The sequence below is a fragment of the Pelobates fuscus genome, chromosome 1 (genome assembly GCF_036172605.1).
Source record: "Pelobates fuscus isolate aPelFus1 chromosome 1, aPelFus1.pri, whole genome shotgun sequence".
Taxonomy (NCBI): domain Eukaryota; kingdom Metazoa; phylum Chordata; class Amphibia; order Anura; family Pelobatidae; genus Pelobates; species Pelobates fuscus.
Window position 1 is genome coordinate 451,821,100 of NC_086317.1, and position 26,187 is coordinate 451,847,286.

The window sequence follows — 26,187 nt, forward strand, 5'->3', positions numbered from 1 at the left end:
AACACCCTCCTCATACATTGTATCAAATATCTTCCTGGAAACAGAGATTGCTTTATAGCCAAGAGGCAACTAAGCAAATGGAAGAGGAGAAAGAAAAAAAATCAACATAATCTGTCCCCTGACAGCCGGGACCGAACTAGATTGTGTTGTCATTTGCTACATTTTACAAGACATCTAAATTAACATGGACCATCACATGGAAAAAGGTTACAGGTGATTTTCCATGTTTTTGTTTTTTTTATTTCTTTATTTTGATGTGCATATAGAAAAGAGTACAGACAAGCTTACTAAGCTACAACATTACTTGCTTGGGGCATTATGTGACATATGAGGTTTATGCAGAGGTTTATATTAAGATATAAGCCAAAAACATGGTAGAGAGTACTGAACAGCTGAGTGTGCCACCCTAATAGGCCCCTATTAGGGTACACAAATAAGAGAAAATAAATAGCAAACAAAGGAGACATGCTAAAATAAGCTAATAAACAGAGTGTGCTTGCTATAATAGGGGACAACCAACTATGATGGTGCTCTAGCATGGGGTTCAGCCTTTCCCCATTGCAGGTATCACATAGTGCCACTTAGTGGTATGCAGCTGGCTCGGTGTCAGAGGGAGATGTAGCAGTAGCTGATCTCTTGGTTGTTGCTGATTCCCTCTCCACACTCCTTCCCTCCACATTCCCTCTCACCTTCCTCTAGATATGGTGATTCAGCCTTCTCCACTTCAAGTGCGCTGGGCCTATCAGTTAGGTTTCTGAGCGGTATGGGGCTCGTCTGGATGGTCCAGAAGATAACTTGGCTACCACATGAGCAGGTAGGTTCTCCACAGCTCTCACCAGAATGCCTCAAAGACTGCTTCTAGGCTCTGAAGGATAGTGAACATTTCTCTCTGTTGGAATTCAGGGTACATGTGGTGTCCTCCATTTTAGGTGTACCACCATTGTTGTCGTCAGCTTCTGTAACACCACTAAGGGACCACCACCATGGGACCCTGATGGGATTTGAGAGCCTCCAGGATGGGGACCGGGATCACCCACACCGGTCCAAAGGTGGGGGGTGGGGAGAGAGCAGGCAACATTGCTAGTATCTGAGCACTGCCTGCGTCGGGCCGGGAGACATGAAACACAACCAGTCGCCATGATAGTCCGGGTCTGCCCCGTTTAATGTTTTATTTATTTAATTTTTTTATTTATTTATTTAATCATATAATTTACAGAAAAGTGATGATAGTTCCTCTTTATTTCTATGGCTACTCAGGTTCAAATATCCGGAGTTACAATACAAACTTATGCAGGATTTCCCCGCTAAAGTGTGAATTGTCTGGAATTCAAAGCAAACTCAAAGTGAATTTTAAAGTTTAGGACAAATTTACTGAATTGGAATTTGTTTTGGCTAAGTTTTCAGTTTGACTATTTTGCTCTTACATTTGAAATTACTTTCATATTCACTTTGCTTTCTTAGCAATTTACACCTTACTGTATAACAATGTCATACGTTCAGGGCCGGATTAAGAGCACACTGGGCCTGGTGCTGACAATTATGATGGGCCTAATTACGGAATCTTATCGACCAAAAACACTAAAACAGTCATTCCTCCCAAGCGTCATGTATCTGATGGAGATGGTGCTGGAGGGAAACTCACAGGATGCAGCTATAAGAAAACACATACTCTATGTTAATCTCTCTCTCTCTATTTTATGCTTTAATCTTTCAAGTAAATCCATAACCCCTAACAGCAGTGTCCAGTGAAGCAGGAAGTCAATGGGCGGGGTAAAAGGGTGGGCCACTAGTGCGAATCACGTGACCAGACCTGCCAAAAGGGGAGAACATGCCCAAAAAGGGGGCATGTCTGTCTAAAGAATTTGAAGGACAGCCTGGCATGAATGCATGTCAGGCTGCCCGCCAATCCTGCAGGCTGTCCAACTAAGGGCATACTATGCAGGCAGCACCCTGAGCTTGACATAAATGCATCTAATGATGCGCTCACTCCATGCTTTCCAAGGACTGTCCCCTAACACTCGCTGGTCCACTTGTCTCCTTACCTTCTTACTAGCAGGCAGAAGTTCCCGGTATATAGTCTGAGACAGAGAAAAGGTGTATGTAGTGAGTGTAGAAGAAAGGGGACATGCCACAGTGTCAGAGAGACCAACGTCTGCATTACCTAAACTAATTTTACTGTCAGCCAGTCCACACAAGTTTTGTTCCCATACATCCCTCTTAAGCTTCAAAACTTAAAGGGACAATATAGTCATCAGAACAACTACAGCTTGTTGTATTTGTTCTGGTAAGAAGAATCATTCCATTCAGGCCTTTTGCAGTAAACACTGTCTTTTCAGAGAAAATAACTCCACTGGCCACTCTTTAGATGGCTGCTAGAGGTGTGCTTCCTGGGGCAGTACTGCCTAGTGTGCAGCACTGCCATTCAGTGTCTCCACCCTCTGCATGCAGACACTGAACTTTCCTCACAGAGATGCATTGATTCAATTTATCTTTATGAGGAGATGCTGATTGGCCAGGGCTATGTTGGACTTGTGCTGGCTCTGCCCCTGATCTGCCTAGTTGACAGTCTCAGCCAATCCTATGGGGAAGTATTGTAATTTGCTCAGACTACCACTTCTGATGATGTCAGCAGACAGTCAGTTCAGAGGCAGAGCCATCAGCTGCAGACTTGAATACAAGTTATATTTTACTATACTTAGGGAGGCAAGAAGGGGCCAGGGTGGTGGTTTTAACATAATAGGGTCAGAAATACATGATTGTGTTCCTGACCCTATAGTGCTCTTTCTAGCAAGAGTATGTGAATAGTAGTTAGGGTTGCCACCTTTCTTGGAAAAAAATACCAGCCTTAATCATTTGTAATCAAAAAGAGTGAATCAGAGAAAATTTTGTAAAAACACCAACAAACTACTCACAGTTTGATTCTGCTGTATAGATGGATTGCTCCCAGTGTCTCAGTCTCGCAAGTCACCCAATGTCTCAGTGTCCCTATGTATCACAGTGTCAGTGTCCCCATGTCGCCCAGTCCCCTAGTCTCCCAGTGTCCCCATTTCTCCCAGTGTCCCAATGTCTCAGTGTGTCCCCATTTAACTAGGATACTGGGGACACAGTGAGACATGGGGACACTGAGAGACCCGGGGACACTGGGAGTCATGGGGACACTGAAACATTTGGGGACACAGAGACATGGGAACACAGACACTGGGAGACTAGGGGACACTGGGGACACTGGCTGGGAGACAGACACTTGGGGACACTGGGAGACATGGGGACAGTTGTGGACATAGACAACTGTCTGTCTATGGGACATATAGGGACACTAGGCACACTGAGACACTAGGAACACAGACACTGGGAGACATGGGGACACTGAAACATTTGGGGACACTAAGACACTAGGGACACAGAGACATGGGAACACAGACACTGGGAGACTAGGGGACACTGGGATACTAGGGGACACTGGAAGACTAGGGGACACTGGAATACTAGGGGACACTGGCTGGGAGACAGACACTTGGGGACACTAGGGACATGGGGACACATGGGGACACTAGGCACACTGAGAGACATGGGACACAGACACTGGGAGACTTGGGGACACTGAGACACTAGCAACACTGGATGGGACAGTGTCTCCGTGTCCCAATGTCTCCCAATGTCCCTATGTCTCACAGCATTCCCATGTGTCTCAGCATCCCCATGTGTCTCAGTGTCCCCTAGAGTCTGCGTCACCTAGTGTCCCCTAGTGTCTCAGTGTCTACATGTGTCCCCTAGTGTCTCAGTGTCCCCATGTGTCCCTGCTGCCTTTCCTCCCATCCCTCGCTTACCTTAGCTGTAGAGCTGCTGTCTGGACTCTCTGTGCTGTGTAGCTGCTCCCCCACAGATCACTGAGTAGTAGAGAGAGGCAGAGATATGCTGTAACTTCCTATTCCTGCCTCTCTCCATACACAGTGACCCCTACTGGCCAGTGCTGGTATTGTAGAGTAATCTCCATTTATTCTGAGAAAAATACCTGCATTTGTATTGCCGTTATTACTGCAATACCTGCACAGCCAGGCAGCCTCAAATACAGGATGTTCCAGTAAAATACCAGTCAGGTGGCAAACCTAAGAGTAGTGTGTAAAAAAAAAAAATGGGCCTATTCCATGGGCCTATTCCATGGGCCTGGAGCTGCAGCTCCATCAGCCCCTATGTTAATCCGGCCCTGCATACGTTAACTCCTTTTCTCCCAGAAACAGGTATACATGAGCCCACTTTCATTTTACAAAGTAATTCAACATGAAATGTAACAATTAAAGTGGTTCTTTCCTTACATGTCACTATTGGAGTATTTCAGAAAGAAAAAAAAGAAATGTTTGTTAAATATTCATGTTGACTACATTCAAATGCCTCTTATTGACACATGCTGACAAAGGCAAAGGTTCTTCTGTCAACTTTTGTCAATTCTCACAGCTATCACTATTGAAGGCTGTGGGAAAAGTCTTCTTCTTGTGCATTGTGAAAGTAGTCCTATAGAACATCCTGTGGTATCATAGAATTTATGTAGTACTCAATGTTTTGCTCTCACATACGTCATGGCAGCTGAAGCCTCCAGAAGTGAATATAAAAGATGGAAGCCCACTGGGGAAGAATGCTTCAGAAAAATATAACTCCCTTCAGCTTCACCTGTGGGGGCACTGAACAACTAGTGGGAATATTGTGGTGGTTACTATTGTGACAAATGATGGGATTAGTCACTAAAGTCATTATGATATTCAAAATCTGTACAATTTTCATGGAATTCAATAAGGTCTGGATTTTGTAAGTTAAGGACCCGAATAATGCCGGGTTGCTGAAATCTAGACCGATTGAATAAAATCAGAGCCCGAATCTAAAAAAAATCTTAACTGATGGACTTTGTCCATTTAAAAAAAATAATAATATATATAAACAATAATCTGCCTCCCCTCAACACACAATCTGTCCAAACATATTCACACACAGCACCCTCACACACAGCACCCTCACACACGTAGCACCCTCACTAACACACAGCACCCACACACACACGCGCAGCAAAAAAAATAGGAGAGGAACAGCGCTACAGTACTGATCACAGGGGAGAATAGAGCTGCACACCTGAGGGGAAGGGTAACCCTCAAACCCTTCAAAGAATGGCGAGAACAAGATACAACAAATACAGGGTGCGCTAAGTAGGACAATGAGAGATAATAAACAAAAATAATATAAAGAGTCTCTTAAAGTACAGCGAAGACCTGGAGTGTATATTCTTCAGTTCTTGCTTTGAATCCTCAGTGGTAAATATGAAATACAAAAGCAAAAATAGAGACCAATAGTGCAAAACCGTTTTAGGAAAGCTGGATCACGAACAACATAGAAGTAGAGAAGTGCCAACTCACAATTTAAAGAGCTATGCCCAGCTCTAGGTAAAACTGCATACAGTGGTATTTAATACTCCCCACATGTAGGATATAACTGGACCCTTGGAGGTGTATCCTCAAGACTTCTTACAGCATTCCAGATAAGCGTCAGCATATAAAATACATAAAAGGGGGAAAAACCCAATGGTGCATAGAGTCCATCCACCCTTGAGCCTCAGGGCCCAGTTGGCAGAGGGAGCGCCATGGTTCGGCAGCCATCTTGGACACCACGTGGTTAGAAAAGTCGGTGTTGCTGTAAGCCTTCAGTTCCCCAGTGGGGGGGTCTCAGGGCTGGGAGTAAGTAGCTGTGAGCCTCTTGCCCCAGGTCGGGAGATAGAAACATAGAATGTGACGGCAGATAAGAACCATTCGGCCCATCTAGTCTGCCCAAAGATATCGGCCACCTCTCCCGCTGCAGGAGCTTCAGCTTCAGTAGGCCGCTTGTCTGGCAGCCCAATTACTCAACTGATTCTTGGGTTACAGGATAAAAATCTTCCCAGTTAGTAGTCAGGCTGCTAGTTGCTCTGGGGTGCTGCCTGCTTTACTGCAGCCATGAAGACAGGTTAATAGCCCTGAAGTGGCAGGAGCTGAGCAAAAGTGCGTTAAGACATATCTTTAATGACAAAAGAGGCCAGTGGCTTTTATTTATTTACTTATTTATGTGTATTAAGTTTATATATTTCAAATCAAATAGAGTATATATTTCTCTTTTCAAAAGTCTGGAAAGATAAATCGTCTGTGCACATGTCGTCTCCCATGTGCATACTTAATTTGAAGTTTAAAGGAAAAGTATTTCCCCAGTGTGTTGAAATACTGCAATATCAATTTCAAACGTTTTATATTTATGTCAAGGCATACAAATTAGTTCCTGACCAGTGCTTCTATCTCTACTGCTTGTTTCTTGTAAACTAACGGTGTCTTCTCCACTGGGGGTCTGGTGACTTGGTGGGGGCCGATAAAGGTGAGTTTTACTTACCTTAATCTGTTCCTTCATGGACAGGGCCGTCGGGTCCTTTTCAGCGCCAGGAACCAATGTCACTGCTGTACTCTCAAGCATGCGCAAGAGTACAACATTGAACTATACAAAGGATCTAACGCGACAGTGGGATCCTCCATAGACAGAGCCAAGTCCCTGCAGTCGTGCCACTTTTTCTTTTGTGTATCACAGTTTTGAGTCACTAAAGCAGGCTTCCCCAAACTCCGGCCCTCCAGATGTTGCTGAACTACAACTCCCATGATTCTAAGCCTATCTATTTCATTCATAGAATCATTGGAGTTGTAGTTCAGCAACATCAGGAGGGCCGGAGTTTGGGGAAGCCTGCACTAAAACATAAGCTTCAAACTTCCTGAACTAAAAAAGAAGGCTGAACAATATATCTAGAGCATACGATTTGACGGGATGGAAATCAGAGCTAGACTCCCTGCTGTGTACAAACCCAAAATGTCATGTTTTCCCTTTTAGATCATAACAGCAGGGAAATTCACCACTGGTGAGCGTGCCCTGTACCTTCAGGCTTGCAGTGACAGGTAACTTTAAGGCCGTTCTAGCTGCGTAGAACATTTTGAGCCCTGATAACCAGGGCCGGTGCAAGGATTTTTGCCGCCCTAGGCAAAATAAAGATTTGCCGCCCCCCCCCCCCCACGCACCCCCTAGTGACATCACAATGCCCCACCCATATGATCTGCCATATGAACTAACGCCAGTGCTGCACACAGTGTGTGTTTACATTAAAAAGCCTGCAGGTACAGGCTATAGACACCAGAACCACTTTATTAAGCTGTAGTGGTTCTGGAGACTATAGTGTCCCTTTAATGTGAGGTAAATTAGAGATTAGTGTCACTAATAATATACTAGATTGCCTACTTACAACCAGATGAGGATTATGATGGGCTCTGGCTGCAGTCTGGCTCCACTGGTCTGGTGTAGAACAGGATCTCTGGAGGCTGTTTGTAACTGTGGTCACAAAATTCAATGTTCTGGGAGAATTGGAAGCAGCTCCATTTTTTGGGGCCCCTTACACATCTCAAGGTCTGGGCCCCAGGGCCTGACGGTGAGTATGCCCATAATGCCCACCCATAAGTCCACCTACATGTTCCACCCATGAGTTCGCTCACAGGAAGTGGAGTGTGTAGGGGATGTGTTATGTGTTACTGTAGAGGATCTAAAGTGTGTGTTTATGGAATGTAGAGTATAGGGATACCAGTTTGTGTATATCTTCTCCACTTCCCCCCTCCCTCCCTGTAATCTTCTCCACTCCCCCCCCCCTCCCCTGTAATCTTCTCCATTCCCCCCTCCCTGTAATCTTCTCCACTTCCCCCTCCCTCCCTGTAATCTTCTCCACTCCCCCTCCCTGTAATCTTCTCCACTTCCCTCCTCCCTCCCTGTAATCTTCTCCACTTCCCCCTCCCTCCCCGTAAACTCCTGGCACCATAAAAAACGTAATGTTACTGCTCCCTTACGGGAAATTAGAACTCAGTATTTCAGACAGGGCTTACTTAATAAAGGCACCAGTTTCGGAATAAAAAAATATGCTGAACTTCACAGGAGTGCCCAGTTCTTTTGTTTCTTTGTAAACTTGTGGCATCATGCCACTCCAGATTGTGAGGCACCCCATGGCAAATTCCTTCAGTACAATATTATGCCTTCTCTTGTAATTCTTTTTTTAGTAGCTTTGTCCAGATAAGGCTGGTGAAATAAAAAATATCAGCAGACTTGCTATGTAAAATGCATTTCACTGTTCTTTGAAACACAAAATATATTCTATATTTATGCGCAGTTGAAATAGGTGGTAGGGTTCGTCTCCCTCCTCCTGGAACATTCATTCCTAACACATACACATTGTAAAGAGCATTGTACCAAATATAAAGTTATATTATATATAAATATTATATATATAGAGTTATGTTATATATAAAGTTAATATAAATATGAAGTTGTTGGAGTGTAGAAAGATAAAAATGAGCTGCAAAAAAGATTGAGCTAAATTACAGTCTTTTGAGATAGAATAAAACATCAAACCAGTGACATGGTTTGAATTTCAAATTAAAGGGATCCTATAGTCCAGGAAAACAAAGCTGTTTTCCTGGCACTATAGGTTTAATAGGTCCCCTCCTCCCTCGCGCCCCCCCCCCCACAAGGCTGAAGAGGTTAAAACCCCTTCAGCCACTTTCCTGGGTCAGGCTCCAGTCACACTCATCCCCCGCCCACATCAGCCGGCAGGGGAGACCTAATGCACATGCACATGCGCATTAGACCTTACCATAGGAAAGCATTATTCAATGCTTTAATATCGGGAAAATCTGATGCTGGAGGTCATGATGCATAGCATGAGGACGTCCCGCGTCAGACAACGGATCAAAGGTCAGTTTGGATTCCGGAAGCACCCCCAGTGGCTGTCTGGTAGACTTAGGGCTGCAATGTTTTACATTGTAGCACTAATTGCAATAGGGGCACAGCACCCAGGGCCGGCCTTAGGCCATTAGGCACCCTGTGCGAAAAGTCTTCACAGGAACCGGCTCTAAACGCCGGAAGGCGGCATAGAATGCCCAAGCCGTCCTTTCTACTTACCCGGTCGCCGGCGATCCCACGCCGGCGATTGCAGTATGGGGACTCACCTGGGAGCCCATCCTCTTCGGCCCCGCTGGGCCATGTGATCACGAGCTCCTTGTGAGTACCTCGCGATTACATGGACGGCATAGCCGTCCAAGGCATTGCCAGCAGGGGGAGTGCCTGTAATCACAGGTACTTCCCCTGCTGTCTGAAAAAAAAGAATTAAAGTTTAAAACAGTGTAAAATAACATTATACATACTTAGATCATATATATATTTATTATATATATGATCTAAGTATATATATATACACATATACACACATACACATATATACACATACTGTCTACATGTATTTTAATATTAATATATATATAATTATAAATATATATTAATATCAAAATACACATACAATGATATTGATTAAATATATATATAATTTTCATTATATAAATATTTATATATATTATAAAATAAATACATCTGTAAATACGTTAAAAATTAAATAAAAAAATAAGAAAAATAAATAAATAAATAAATATATATATATGTGTAAATTCGTTCTAATTGTATTTTAAAATTAATATATATATATTGATATCAAAATACATGTAGAACGAAATAATATGTATATCTATATACATAAGTATATACGTATATATCACTATATATATATCTATATATAAATAAAAGTAATTTAAAAAAATATATACATATATATATATATATATATATATATGCATATATTTATATACACAAATATATATAATAATTCTACGTATGTATTTATGTAATAATTTTACATAATTAGGTAATTGTATTAATTACAATTAGCAGGACCAGCCTGACAACCCAGGCCAAAAGTCCAGGGAATTTAATTTGCTAGCACTATATTTAACCCTGTAACTTTGCAAGACACCATAAAACCTGTACATGGGGGGGACTGTTTTACTTGTAAGACTTCGCTGAACATAAATATTAGTGTTTCAAAACAGTAACATGTATTACAACGACGATATTGTCAGTGAAAGTGACTGTTTTTTTGCATTTTTCACACCCAAATGGCACTTACACGGACAATATAATTGTTGTGATACCTTTTACGGTTTTGAAACACTAATATTTGTGTTCCGCAAAGTCTCCCGAGTATAACAGTACCCCTCATGTACAGGTTTTATGGTGTTTTCAAAAGGTAGAGAGTCAAATATAAGGCTTGTGTTTCAGTTTTTTCACATTGAAATTCGCCAGATTGGTTACGTTGCCTTTGAGACCGTACAGTAGCCCAGGAATGAGAATTACCCCCATGATGGCATACTATTTGCAAAAGTAGACAACCCAAGGTATTGCAATTGGGGTATGTCCAGTCTTTTTTAGTAGCCACTTAGTCACAAACACTGGCCAAAGTTAGTGTTAATATTTGAAAAAAAAAGTCCAGGCACTCTGAGGATACAAAAAGGCAAATGTATTTGGTTCTATAGCATTTCCCCCATTTATACGTTCTTGCACAGCATTTCTAAAACACAATTGAATATTTCTCTCTCATGACATGCAACTCCTATAAATCAAATGATCATGGCAGAGAATTATTAGGTTAACATTGTGTACTGCAAATGTTTATTCTACATTTGTCACCATGCTGTGAGTTTTTTTCTATTTAAGCACGTTTTAGAAGTAACTTTTGTTAATGCTGTCAGCCATAGAATGCTGTGGGTGCAGGGTTTTGTAATGCTGCACATTTTGAGTTCATTCTGAAGGGACAGGGTTAAGACATCATTGTGTGGAGTTAATACAGCAGAGATGACCTTTATACATGTAAATTTATGATATATTTTTAAAGGGACAATTCACTGCCCAAACTCAAAATAAATAAATATCAATGTTTAGTACACATAGTCGAAATGAAAACTTTAATACATTTAGTTACACATTTTTCATTGAAGTTATATCTAAAAACAGCTTGCAAAAACGGCAGATCTCTTGTCTGTTGCCTCTGCAAGCCCTCCTCTTCTAACCCCGCCCATACTTTCTGTGCTGTCCAAACATAGACTTCCCAATGCAGTTCACTGCCAATCACAGACTTCCCAGAGGCAGGTGCTCTGAGCAATTGAATCCTCTTGAGTTCAGTGCAAATAAGCTAACCAAACCAGGAAGTAACATGCATTTCTGATTGAAAAGCCAGGGGGGTGTAAAAAGGTTCATTTATAAAAGTGTTAATTTCTATAGTAATCTCCACTATTTCCAAAATAAAAAAAGAGGAGACACTCTTCACTAAAAGCTAAAGTGTTTTAGGGGTCTGGAGTGTCCCTTTAAGTAATTCAAACAATCAGTCTCACAATGTGTTTCTTAGAATTTGTCAAGATTTAGGGCTGGTTATTGGGCATGGTATAGGATGGAGGTTTGGGGGGGACCTAAGTCTATAAATATAGTAGGGGTCCTAAAATTAACCCTTGAATTGATGCCCTTGGTAGTTGATACAATATATTACATATTTTTATTTTTTACATATCTTCTTAATATTTTGTTTCTTATTCAAAGGACTGACAGTGAGCCAGATCAGAGTTCATCATACAGCTATGAAACATTACCACAGAAGAAATGCTTAATCTGTGGGGATGAAGCGTCGGGCTGTCACTATGGGGTACTTACCTGTGGCAGCTGTAAAGTATTTTTCAAGAGAGCGATTGAAGGTAAGTCATTTAACCCCTTAACCTCCCTGGCGGTATGATTATGTCAGGAATTTTGTACCAAAAGCGGTACCATTTTTTTGCATTTGAATTACCCGCCCAGTTCCACCCCCATGTCAGGCATGTCAATCAAATTTTAATTAATCAAATCACATAATTACGTTAAAAGATTATTTAAATATACATGTAGAATTTTAATATATATGCATTTATAGGTATTTAAATTCTACGTGTATACTAATGTAATCTTTTATGTAATTATATGTATTTATCTATATATATATATTTGCGGTTATTTGTATTTTATATATATATAGATATATTTGTGTACGGGGTAATTCGAGGACGTACGATTAAAGGTATGTAGTCTGATAAGGACCAAAGTCGGTTGAGGTGTGCCGAAACCGACGAGAGGTCAGGCCTGCAAAAGAGGGCCCACCTTGTACATTGATGTAAATAATAAAGGGTGAGGTGGGAGGGGAACTTCGAAACGGCGACGATAGGTAAGCTGGGATTTACTCGGGTTTAAATAGGAAAAAATTAACCCCTCCCACAACTTCAGGCATATTGCCTTCCATTTGTGTACGGGGTAATTCGAGGACGTACGATTAAAGGTATGTAGTCTGATAAGGACCAAAGTCGGTTGAGGTGTGCCGAAACCGACGAGAGGTCAGGCCTGCAAAAGAGGGCAAAAATAAAAGACAAGATTAATTTCACGATTAGTAAACATTTAGTCACATTATGGAAAAGACCGTTGATGCATGGGCGAAGGTCCAAAGTTCCCGATGGTCATATTCTTTTGGACTCAAAAAAAGGTAGAAAGCCAAGGAAATTGCTTACTTAAATTACTATGTTAGTAGGTTATAAAGGGGAGGCTTAATGGTTATTTTGAAAACTCCCCCACAGACTGTACTGTAGATAGGAAATGGATTGGACGATTGTGGAGTATTGATTTCTGAAACCTGTCAGCGCTATTACTGAATAAGAAAGAAAATGGGAGCTGTTGGGTATGTTGTCTACCTGTAATGTTAAATTCCTGTAGGTATAGTTTCAATAGTATTGTAGGCTGGTTCAAATAGATGTGGCAAAAATTGTGCAAGCAACCAATTATAACTAACACATTATTATCTTGATCCATACCACACCTACCCATACCATAAGCTGTAGAGTATGTAGACAAATCTTACCTGCGTAAAACTCTAAACTAAGGCATGATTAGACCTTCTGACCTGCAGAGGATCTCTGGGCCGTATGTTCTTTAAGCTCAACCTCTACTTTAAGCAAGGTCTGATTTCAGGACTATAGGAGCGGCTAAGGCGGGGGACTTGAGAAAAGATAGTACGTCCTGGGGCTATTTCTTGTAGCATGCTGTGAGGAGGGAAGAAAATATATTTGTTTTAACTTCTATGCCAACTGAAAATCCCGTATAGTAGAGCTTCTTGCGAACGAGTACTGATAGGTGAAGATAAGGACTATCATGTTGGAGGTAAGGCCCTTATCATTTGCCCCGTGACTGAGAGGGGCCCTACCTCTGATTTGGCCCATGTGGTCTTGTATCTACTACGTGCAGCGGGTTGTTAACTGTTGGTAAAAGAGACTATACTTGTGGCCGTGACCATGACTTTGCGAGATACTAACTCCGAGTTGGACCGTCGGGTGGAACCTCCGTGTTGAGATGAGTAGGTGGCCTCATGCGAATTTGACTAACTTCAGAACTTCTAATCCTTGGCAGGCTTGTTACTCGTGGATGAGCGTTACTCACAAATGGTAGGTTAGGTTAACTGGATAACCACAGCAAAAAGGACTGTAAAGGCACCTGACGAACTATCTGTATTGATGCGAACAGAATAGAATGAAAGTAATTCATAGTAGGAAAGTAATTCAATGCAGTAATTCATAGTAGGAAAAGGGTGTGCGCTTAAGATAGGAACCTGAAAGGAGCTTTGATTGTGGTTTAAGCTTAAACGAGTTTGTAAAATAAATACCCCTTAATCGTTTACTTGATAGGCTTGGACCGTAAATGTGTGTATTATATGATGCCTATGGTGTTACTTCTTAAACAGAAACAGATAGCATGACTAAGTTCAAGAGGTCCTTCAGGATTAACTTCAAATAACATAGTGAAATGTATGCAGTACTAAATAACATGATGCATTAATTGAATTGCGCCTGGAGAACCCTGCGAGGGTCAAGCGTGCAGAGAGAAGACTATTAGTTGTTAAGGATTTGAATGGTATTGTTTGTTCGTGATGACGGCCGAGTGATGTCTCGCTATTGATATGAAGCGAGAGGGAAATCTGTGTACCCTGTTTTCATTAGATTGCTAATGCTCTAACCTGTGTAGATTGTATAAGTGACGTAGACGTGAGAATTAAGCGATGGTACGAGTTAACGTATGTAATTTAGAACTCAACGTACTGAAAGACCCCTAATGGGTTGCAAAGTAACAAATACAAAATAAACTTGTAAGCAGTCACTACATGTAAGTAAGTGTCTAGAGGACCTGATGACGGTCCAATACGAAGCCTAACCTGTACAACGTGTAACGTAAAGGCAGCGTGTGCCCCCAATATACATATTCAACTGAAATTATATGTAAGAAAAAATGCCTGAAACGAATTGTTGGAGGAAACCGACGATCTTGGTTTCTACTAGATTGATATGGTACTTAGTGAATGTGGTATAATTGGATCACAAGTGAGTGACAAGTTGGGAAAATATATATCCTTGTACTGCTATAACTAGTTCTCTAGTAGACCCTTAGCCCGTCAGTGATTTACGTATTGAAAGCATAGATTAGCCCTGTACGATAGTTTTGACATACTGTTTGTATTACTGTAAGGGTATGTAACTCATAATCGAAACTAACGCTATGACGGGGCAGAAAATAACCCGCTAGGATACCTGAACATAGTGGTTATGCGTGATGAGTCTGTAGGATTCCGCCCCCCAACTTACGAGGTGTGTGTGTGTGTGTATGTGTGTGAGAGTATGAGTGCATGAGTGCTGGCTGACTAGCTAGTGCCACAATGCGGCGAAACGATTACTCTAGATTGGTGACAGGTGAGGCCCTGCTATTTGCCAAGCGGCTTGAGAGGCTCTATCTATGCGTTGGCGCGAGGGGATAACGTGGCCACTGAACGTTGTGGCGGGGTGTCGGCCTCTCGGTGAAAGTTAAACATAAGATAGCATGGGAGTGACAGATGAGGCCCTCTCTATGCCACAATGCGAGGCGACTAACTATGATTTGGCCCGAGGGGCGTAGTACCTCCGAGTATGAGGATGGGTGTTGGCCTCGCGGGACCGCTAACCTAAGGCGAAGAAGCCAGGGGGAAATAACAACTAGTGGATGCCTAGGAAACCTGACAGCCAGCCACTGCTAGCTAAGAGGGAAGGTTAGTTAGTGAGAAAGGACATACCACGAAACGTGGGTGGTAATGAGTTAGGATCGTGCGGTGTTCGAGGTGCCATAAACGAGGCCTTTTTTTTTTTTATGCGGATCTTGTTCATAGAACTGTTAAAAAAATGCGTACTCGCTTTTGCCGAGGCTTGTTCCTCGGAACTGTAGTGTGAACTTAAATGCACATGTCTATAAACATATGTGCTTGTCTGCGCAGAGGTGTACAATTCAAGGTAATCAGGCAATCATAGGTCTTAAGTGCAACGCTGAATATGTCAGAATCTTTAAATAGGTTTAGTAATGTAATGCGCGGCGTAATTGTCACGTATGCAAGCTGTGTTTATTCAAAGCGTGTGCTGATGAATGTAAAATGTGCATAACAGTCAGAGCACCTCCCACTGACTGATCCCCCATTCTCATTCTAGTCAAATCGCGTATGGTTGCCTGTGCAGGGGTGCTCGATGGTAAATACGCTTGGTAGTGTAATGTGTAGGCATATGAAACAGAAAGTATATGCGTCAAAGTTAAGGCATAGTAATAAATAGTGCAGCAGTCAGGCAACTAAGTAAGCAGAATTAAACAACCGTAACAGCGTATATATTGATTCAAGAAAGTACTTATTATTTTACCTTGAGAGCATGGTGACTTTATTCCCTATTTAATATACATACACATATACATACACATATACATATACACACATATACACATATATACATATATATACATACACACACACTCATATAAAACAAATGCCAAAACAAACACAAATAACACATTTTGTAAAAGCATCTCGAAAGTAAGCCATGAATATCACAACTTATAATTAATAAGAACTAAATAGCCTAAAAGAGCACAAGAACATAATCACCTGTTAATGTAAGTCATACGAACCGACCTGTCATACGCATTAGTTATCTAATTAAAACAGTTTACATAAATTATACCCCCATCTGACAGCAGAATTTCAACCAATTGATACTTGTAACAATGTTGTGAACGCGATTTGAGAAAAAATGCCGTTTGTATGAATGTAAAACTCTAGGTAGCCGGATGACTAAACGCAGAGAAGCAGATTTTTACGAATGAACATGTAAGCTGAACATTGCTTTGTATAGCCGAAATGAGTTACAATTTTTCAAAGCTTTAATACAAAATATATACTAGGAGATCAACCGTACCTTCAAGGTGTTGTTGGCATTGCACCGACATGCGGTAAACGGGAGAATATTTATTTACCGTATTGAAGTGAATGCATGTTATTACTCAGAAGCAAATCTTCAATCACTAGATAACACTTAAAATTGTCATAAACAAAGCACAAGCTCGCGCAGAGAAACTGATTGTTTCGCCTAGGGAACCTTTAAGAAACTCTGTGTCATAACGTTAATGAGATGAACAAGACTGAATACGCCCAAATTACTTTACATTAACTTGTGTTACCAGACCTATTTAGGGTGGCTCGAAGCCTAAATGAATCCCCATTAGAAAGATGACCGATTACCTGTCAAGAATAATGTGGAAGTTGCACATCTGTTATAAAGATCGTTTACATGGAATGCTCTTCGCAACATTTGCTCATTAAAGTAATGACCTAATAACAACTGGGTACGGAGAGCAAACACAGAGTAATTTGCGTGAAGTATTGGGAGGAAAGTGAACGGGCGACAGAGAACTGTTGTATGTAGTTTAAAAGAAAAGTTGAACGGCGAGAATAGCCCGAACGTGGCCATTCTCGCCGGTTACCTGGTGTACGTTAGTCTCTGAGTTTGGGAGCGTCTGTGCGAACAGAGGCGGGAAGCCGCAAGGAACGACGGAACTGGAAGCGCGTCGCCGAGGACCCGGAAGCTGTGCTGGCGAGAGGGAGACGAGCAAGCCATAACTTCGAAACGGCGACGATAGGTAAGCTGGGATTTACTCGGGTTTAAATAGGAAAAAATTAACCCCTCCCACAACTTCAGGCATATTGCCTTCCATATATAAAAATATATTTAATTTATTTTTACACTTGTCTTTTATTTATTTTTTTATACTTCCCACCAGCAGGGGGACTGTCTGATATTTCAAACAGTCCCCCTGCTGGCAGATCCACAGCCAGCTATAGAGGGCCATGTGATCGCTCTTTGAGAGCGATCACATGGCCCCCGGGGGCCTGATTTGCCGTGGGAGGGCTGCCTGGGCTGTGAGGCAGTCCTCCCGAAGCGGATCGCGGCGGAGGTAAGTAAATCTTACCTCCGGGGGCTCTGTTATCTACCCCGAGCGTGACTCGGGGTTACCGCTTCTGGCAGCGAAAATTAACCCCGAGTCACGCTCGGGAATACCGCCAGGGAGGTTAAGGACAGAGCTTCAGAAGCTTGTCTTTCACTTAATGACAACAGCATTTTTAGCATTTTTTGCTGTTTGCGTTCAACTGCAGTTTGCATTTTACTAATTTATTGCACCAACACATATTATACACGTTTTTTTAAAGGACTTTAATTTGATGTAACACGTATATATATAAATGCTTATTTATTATAAAAAAATAAAAAAATATGCAAAAAAATGCATTTTTGTGTGTTTTTTTTTACAGTTTTTGCAATAATAATGCGTACATAATTAGTGCAGGTTAAGGAAAGTAATTAAAAATAAATTAATTTAATTGTTCTGATTTACAGAATATATAATGTGTCTGGGATTTTAAGTTTTTTTTGGTAGTTACAGGTCACAAAACACAAGGAGTAAAATACACTTTTAATGTGGAACTATTTTAGAATTTGGTATGTTTGTCTTGTAAGCTTAATAGCCATAAAAGAAAACAAAATTGACACACAAAAATATATATTTATATAAAGTAGACACCACAGGCTATTTACCTAAGGTTGTTTTGACACTTTCTACGTAGCCATTTCACCGCCAACCTCTGCTAAATATTGGAGTAAAATTGTGTTTTTTTTGGTTTTTGTCACGCAAACTTATAACAAAAAACTTCTCATGTGTATTTTGTAAAGTTGGTGTGTGCTATTCATGTACAAAGTTTTATTTTGTGTTCAGTTACATCTGCTGAGTAAAATGACACCCCCATTGTATGTCTTTGGCACTATTTCGTGAAGCTACAGTGCCATATAGGAGACCTGTCCTTTTCAGTATTCACAGTGCAATTTTGAGAGACGGATTTAATGAGCCTATGCTTCCATTTGGGGTATTATAACCAGGGGTCAAGTCCTGGGGAATAAAGTGTGGGAACTCACTCGAGTTCCACCCTCACCCCACCACCAGAAAAAAAGAAAACTTGCATGCATATTTAAACACGTACACACACACTCAGGTGCACACATACACTCACAGACACACACACATACTCACAGACACACACACACACACACACATACATACATACACTCACATACACATACACTCACATACACACACTCCCAGACACACACATACACACACACACACTCCCAGACACATACACACACACTCCCAGACACATACACTCCCAGACACATACACACACACTCCCAGACACACACATACACACATACACACTCCCAGACACATACACATACACTCCCAGACACATACACTCCCAGACACATACACACACACACTCCCAGACACAAACATACACACATACACACTCCCAGACACATACACACACACTCCCAGACACATACACTCCCAGACACATACACACACACACTCCCAGACACATACACACACACACACACACACACTCCCACACACACACACACACACTCCCAGACACACACACACTCCCAGACACACACATACACACATACACACTCCCAGACACATACACACACACTCCCAGACACATACACTCCCAGACACATACACACACACTCCCAGACACACACATACACACATACACACTCCCAGACACATACACACACACTCCCAGACACATACACTCCCAGACACATACACACACACACTCCCAGACACATACACACACACACTCCCAGACACACACACACACACACACACACTCCCAGACACACACACACTCCCAGACACACACACACACTCCCAGACACACACACACACACTCCCAGACACATACACAGACACACACACATACACTCACAGAAACATACACACACACTCACAGACACACTCCCAGACACACACACACACACACACACACTCACAGACACACACACACTCCCAGACACACACACATACACACATACACACACACTCACAGACACACACACATACACACACACACACTCACAGACATACACACATACACTCACAGACATACACACAGACACACTCACATACACAAAAAATATTTGTATATATTTTTTTCAATTTAAAAATGTCCACCCAGCCTCCCTACCTGGAGAGCTGGCGTGGACCTGTCCCTGGGGTCCAGTGGGGCTTCAGTGCGGCCGGCTCTTGTTTCTCTCTGTCAGACGCGGCGAGGGAGCTGTGTCCTCTCTGCTCCCTCTCGCCGCACGGGCTGTCTGCTGATGCCGGGAGCCGGAAATGACGTCATATTCCGGCTCCCAGCATCAGCAAACGGAGCGGCGAGAGGGAGCAGAGAGGACACAGCTCCCTCGCCGCGTCTGACAGAGAGAAACAAGAGCCGGCCAGGGGGGGTCCTTCAGGTGGCCATTAGGCCACCTCTTGGGCCCCCCATGACAGGGGGAACACGGGGACATTTGGGGGCGGCATTTTTTGCCGCCCCCTGAGTGCCTGCAGGACCATAAACGGGAATGGCATTCCTGCACTAAAAAAAGTGCAGGAACGCCGTTCCCACGCGTTCCTGCAGGACTCGAGCCCTGATTATAACAGTTTGACTGTTCAAAAAAAACCCACAAAGGCCTACCATTTGTAAAAATAGACACTCCAGGGTATCTCATAAGGTTCATATTGTGCCTTAACATGCCCCCATTATTTCACCAACACATGCCAAAGTATGTGGTAAAAAATAATTTTGTGCGTTTTTTACATATGGATTGCATTTTTGCTGGGCATTTTGTATATTTCACATGTGCCACTAAGTTCAAACCCCCCAAATTATGCTCAGCTAAGTCTTCTGAGTAAAATGACAACCCCATTGTATGTCTTTGGCACCATTTCGTGAAGCTACAGTGCCATAAAGGAGACCAAGCCCTATCAGTTTTTACCGAACTTTGAATTTTGACGCTGGGCCTATGTGCAATAAAGCATCTTAGCAGGTTTTAAATTCAAACTACCCCACAAAGGTCTACCATTTCTTAAAGTAGACACCCCAGGGTATTTCAAAGGGTATATTCTAAACCCTAGTGTAGGATCATTTTTTTGTTAGTTTGTACCAAGTCTAGTTGCAATTAGCATTTTTGTCTGCCTTTTTGACACACACTTGGAGATGTTACTGTATATTTTGCTATCCTTATGTGTGCTATGGCAGTATAACACCTAATATGTTGCTCAACTATGTCATCTTAGTGCAACGATACCCACATGTGTACCTTTTTCATGGTTATGTGGATGTTGAAGGGGCACATTGGAGACTAAGTCTTATGAGTTTTTACCAAACTTTGAATTTTGACGCTGGGCCTATGTGCAATTTCCAAGCATCTTAGCAGGTTTTAAATTCAAACTACCCCACAAAGGCCTACCATTACTTAAAGTTGACACCCCAGGGTATTTCAAAAGGTATATTCTAAACCTTAGTGTAGAATCATTTTTTTGTTAGTTTGTACCAAGTCTAGTTGCAATTATCATTTTGGTCTGCCTTTTTGACACACACTTGGAGATGTTACTGTATATTTTGCTATCCTTATGTGTGCTATGGCAGTATAACACCTAATATGTTGCTCAGCTATGTCATCTTAGTGCAACGATACCCCCATGTGTACCTTTTTAAGGGTTATGTGGATGTTGAAGGGGCACATTGGAGACACACCACTTCATATTTTTCAAAAGTGGATGCCTGGCCCAAGTCTCATTTTAGCAGCTCAGGACTGCAAATTACCTCTCATAGGCCACATATATTTTTAAGTATAAGCAGCTCATCAATTCAAAGTATGAACAAGTGCATACTATTTGCTGTGAAAAGGGGGAATAGTTGGGGTAAACGTATCCGGGGGTAGTACCCAGTCATCTGCGTCCCGGGCAAAGCTGTCATGGATTCCGAAACCAAAACACAGACAGACCACAAAGAGAGAGAACACAGAGAGAGAAACTTGTAATACCGGTCCTTAGAATGGCCAGGCTATACAAGCAGAAAATTGTCAAGGTACAAGCCGAGGTCAAAGGAGTAAAGAGAAACGGAACAATGATAGGACAAGCCGAGGTCAAGGATCAGTGAAACAGGATAAACGGTAGACAAAGCCAAGATTCAGTAACCAATCAGACAGATGACTAAAAATCACACCCCAAAACTGGTTCACTCATTCGGCCTGGGTGTGAATTTTTTTAAAACAATGGCCAATACATAGGCCGGGCTGAGAGGGGCAATCAGGGCAGTAATAGCTGGTCTCAACTCTTACGCCCCTCTTGTAACACACCCTGCACCTTTTCTGGGGGTTTTGTTTTTTAGGGGTTGGTGGAATCTTAAAGCAGAAGTTACCTGCCTCCATTCTTCTGCTAGGCTCCACTGATGGTCTCCTTGTGTGGCATTCTAGCAGCTCAGAAATGAGCTCAAACTGGAATGAAAGAAAAGTGCTTTTCAGCCCAGCATTTGCCTTTTTAAAAATGACAAAGGCATTGTGGATTGCCATCTGCATCAGGTATATGCCCACTTTTTTATACCATGCCCTGGTCTTTCTCATGATCAAATACGGCTGCATCTGTTGATCGGACAGGTCAACGCCCCCCATATGCCGATTATATTGCCGTATGCAGACTGGCACCCGTTTACATTCGTCTCTTCCACGAACTGCGACCCTCCGAGTGTTTTCACCATGGATGGTGGTTAAGATGAAAACATCCTTTTTATCCCTGTACTTGAGTGCCAGCAGTTCATTCTGGCAGAGAGCTGCTGTTTCCCCCCTTTTCATTTTTTTGTTCGCTAGAGCCTTTGGGAAACCTGTGCGACTCTTCCGAATAGTGCCACAGGCCACAGTCTCGTAGCAGTACAACATTTTTAACAGTGGGATGCTATTATAAAAGTTATCGATGTATACCCCCAAACATACCGATGTATATGATAACCTTTATTAAGTAGCGGCATTATTAAGTCCCAGACAATTTTCCCACTTGTCCCTACTATATCTGGGCAACCTGGGGGATCAAAGTGGCTATCCCTTCCTTCGTATACACGGAAGGTGTATACGTAGCCACTGCCACTTTCACACAGTTTATAAAATTTGATCCCATATCGGGATCTTTTGGATGGGATATATTGTCTAAACCCCAGTCTTCCCTTAAACTTCATGAGGGACTCGTCAATGGAAATGTTTTTATTGGGGGTATATATAGTGGCAAATTTACTGTTAAGGTGGGCAATTACTTTTGGGGGGCACTTGTTATTGTCACTAAAGTGCATAAATCTTAGTATGTCTTCATATCTTTCCCTCGTCACTGTGTCGGCAAAAATGGGGGTATTGCAAATAGGATGTTTAGACCAATACATCCTAATTGTGGGCTTTTTAATTAGCCCCATTAACATGGTCAGTGCCCAGAATTGTTTCAATTCTGGCACACTGGTTGGGTTCCATCTCTCTTTCCTGGAGATAAGAGAGTCTGGATTGCGTGCCAGATATTGCTCCGCATAGAGATTAGTCTGGGTGACTATCTCCCCAAAAATCTCATCCCCCAAGAACAGCTGCATAACATCCAGCGCACTATAGCCAGACAGGTCAGCCTGTATGCCACGATGGGCTGTAAACAGTGGGATGTCTGGGGAAAAATTATTAGCGGGTACCCAGTCATCTGCGCCATGTTCAGCATTAGGGGAATCGTCGATCATCCCTGATGGTCCTGCAGTATCTGGCACATAGTCCCTGTCCCCTGCGTCCCCTGCGGCACTCCCTGGGTCACTCTCTGAGGCAGTGTCAGTCGCCTCTGAGTCGGCCGCTATCAGGGCATAAGCCTCCTCTGCGCTATACTTTCTAAACATTGTTAATACAGCTAACACAGCTAACAAAACTCTAACTAAAAATATATTTTTTTTATTCCCTAATTCACACTAAATTCCACCCACCAAAATAACTAAATCACAAATTAATAAAATCAAATAATAAAATTTAACCCCTTAGGGTTACAAAAAAAACTAAAATTTAACCCTTAAAAGAAAAAAAAATATTAGATCACAGTTAGGTACTGAGACCTATATATTGATCACTGCTAGCAGTGATCAAGCAGCAGGGAAAGGGTTATTATTTTTTTTTAATAAAGGGGAAAGGGATTAGGGACTTTTTTTCAACTTAGCTATTCTTCTGGAACACAATGTAGCACCAATTTGTCTCTCTCCACTTCACAAACCCACACGAGGTGGAGGGAGGTGGATCAGATATCCCAGCAGCATTGTGACCGCTGTGACTGGCTGTCACAGCGATCACATGGGCTGGGATATCGGGATTTGCTGCTGCTGACTCGGAGGCACTCAGCAACAGCGTTAACCCCGCGATCGCCGGCCCTGGGGGTTAATTTTAATGCGTGACAGACGAGGTCCGTCACTCGTCATTAACGCTTTCCCCTGAGTGACGGACCTTGTCCGTCACTCGTTGTTAAGGGGTTAACGGGGGTGGTTTTAGGCAAAGTTTGTTTGTAAGTTTTATTCCATTTTAATACATTAATACTATACTTTAGTATTTTCTTAATTGATTAAGAATATAGAAACATGACTAACATACAGTTGCAAGAAAAAGTATGTGAACCCTTTGGAATGATATGGATTTCTGCACAAATTGGTCATAAAATGTGATCTGATCATCATCTAAGTCACAACAATAGACAATCACAGTCTGCTTAAACTAATAACACACAAAGAATGAAATGTTGCCATGTTTTTATTGATCACACCAAGTAAACATTCACAGTGCAGGTGGAAAAAGTATGTGAACTGCTAGACTAATGACATCTCCAAGAGCTAATTGGAGTGAGATGTCAGCCAACTGGAGTCCAATCAATGAGATGAGATTGGAGGTATTGGTTACAGCTGCCCTGCCCTATAAAAACACACACACCAGTTCTGGGTTTGCTTTTCACAAGAAGCATTGCCTGATGTGAATGATGCCGTGCACAAAAGAGCTCTCTGAAGACCTACGATTAAGAATTGTTGACTTGCATAAAGCTGGAAAGGGTTATAAAAGTATCTCCAAAAGCCTTGCTGTTCATCAGTCCATGGTAAGACAAATTGTCTATAAATGGAGAAATTTCAGCACTGCTGCTACTCTCCCTAGGAGTGGCCGTCCTGTAAAGATGACTGCAAGAGCACAGCGCAGACTGCTCAATGAGGTGAAGAAGAATCCTAGAGTGTCAGCTAAAGACTTACAAAAGTCACTGGCAAATGCTAACATCCCTGTTAGCGAATCTACAATACGTAAAACACTAAACAAGAATGGATTTCATGGGAAGATACCACAGATGAAGCCACTGCTGTACAAACAAAACATTGCTGCATGTTTACAGTTTGCACAAGAGCACCTGGATGTTCCACAGCAGTACTGGCAAAATATTCTGTGGACAGATGAAACCAAAGTTGAGTTGTTTGGAAGAAACACACAACACTATGTGTGTCGAAAAAGAGGCACAGCACACCAACATCAAAACCTCATCCCAACTGTGAAGTATGGTGGTGGGGGCATCATGGTTTGGGGCTGCTTTGCTGCGTCAGGGCCTGGACGGATTGCTATCATCGAAGGAAAAATGAATTCCCAAGTTTATCAAGACATTTTGCAGGAGAACTTAAGGCCATCTGTCTACCAGCTGAAGCTCAACATAAGATGGGTGTTGCAACAGGACAATGACCCAAAGCATAGAAGTAAATCAACAAAATCTCTGAAAAGTAAAGTAAATCTCTGAAAAGGCAGTGTTTGCATGACAATGCCTAAATGCTAAATTATGGATAGGGCGGGACTGGGAATGAAAAGCAGCCCTGGAAAAAAGTCTATACCAGTCCCATAATGCATCACGCTTGCCGTTATAGAGGCAGAGAAGATAAATTAAAAACTAAAAACTATTATTCAAATGTGAAAGAAAGCACTTACAGGGCTTAAAAATAAACAAAAGGGCGGATTTATTTGAAACATATGTATTTAAATAAATTTGCATATAATCAATGTTTCCATCCAACTACTTTGACTTACTAAGAAAACTTTCGTAATGAGACTCAAATGGTTTATTTTGCTTATTTTAAAGTTATATGAGTGTCCTTTTCACTTAGTCTGAAATCATCAAACTTGATCTCTGCCAATCCAATGCTTTCCCATACGAGAGCACTGGGAGGATATTGTGCATGTGCGGCAAAATGCTGCACTACACCAATCAGCATCTCCTCATGAAGAGGCATTGAATCAATATATATCTATGGGGAGCGTTCAGCATCTACATGCAGAGTATGGAGACGCTCAGTATAGGTGCTGCACACTGCACAGCAGTAGACTAGAAAGCACCTCAAGTGACTGCCATTAGAGGTGTTACGGGCCAGCAATGTTAACAATGCCTGCAGGGATAGGCTATAGACACCAGAACCACTACATTAAACTGTAGGGGTTCTGGTGACTATACTATCCCTTTAATAAGAAATCTCTCATCTGTCAACCAACTCTTCGGCATAGGCTCTGGTGCTGAACAACTGACCTACAGGGAGCAACGGAGACAGAGGCGAAGATGCATTTTCTCTCCCGTCTCCCCCCCCCCCCCAAAAAAAATGCATCTTCACCTGTGTTTTTCTTAACCGCCCTTTTGAATTTCTTGCAACTTTTTGTGTATCTTATCACAAATTTTTCCCCTTTGTGTGTCTTACACCCCTCTTCTATGTCTCTTACCGATGTTTTCCCTTTGTGTATTTTTTACTTCATGCCAACCTCTTTGTGTGTCTCTTTTTCCTCTTTTGCAGCTGCTCTGCATGTCTCTATACTCTAGTTGGTTTTGTGTGTCTTTGTCACCCAGGCCCCTTTGTCTCTTAGCACCAGCCCATTTGTCACTTTCTCCCCTCCCCAGCCCTTTTATGTGTCTCTTTCTTTG

General features: G+C 42.1%; 1 protein-coding gene across 3 annotated transcripts in view; it reads left to right on the forward strand.

Annotated features, from left to right (window-relative positions):
- The window catches only part of PGR (progesterone receptor), a 126,641-nt gene that overhangs the window by 6,743 nt on the left and 93,711 nt on the right, over positions 1-26,187 (forward strand). For all 3 annotated transcript variants that reach the window (XM_063430468.1, XM_063430477.1, XM_063430485.1), the window contains exon 3: positions 11,506-11,657. In XM_063430468.1, coding sequence (XP_063286538.1) covers positions 11,506-11,657 — 152 coding nt within the window. The remainder of the gene's footprint in view (positions 1-11,505; positions 11,658-26,187) is intronic.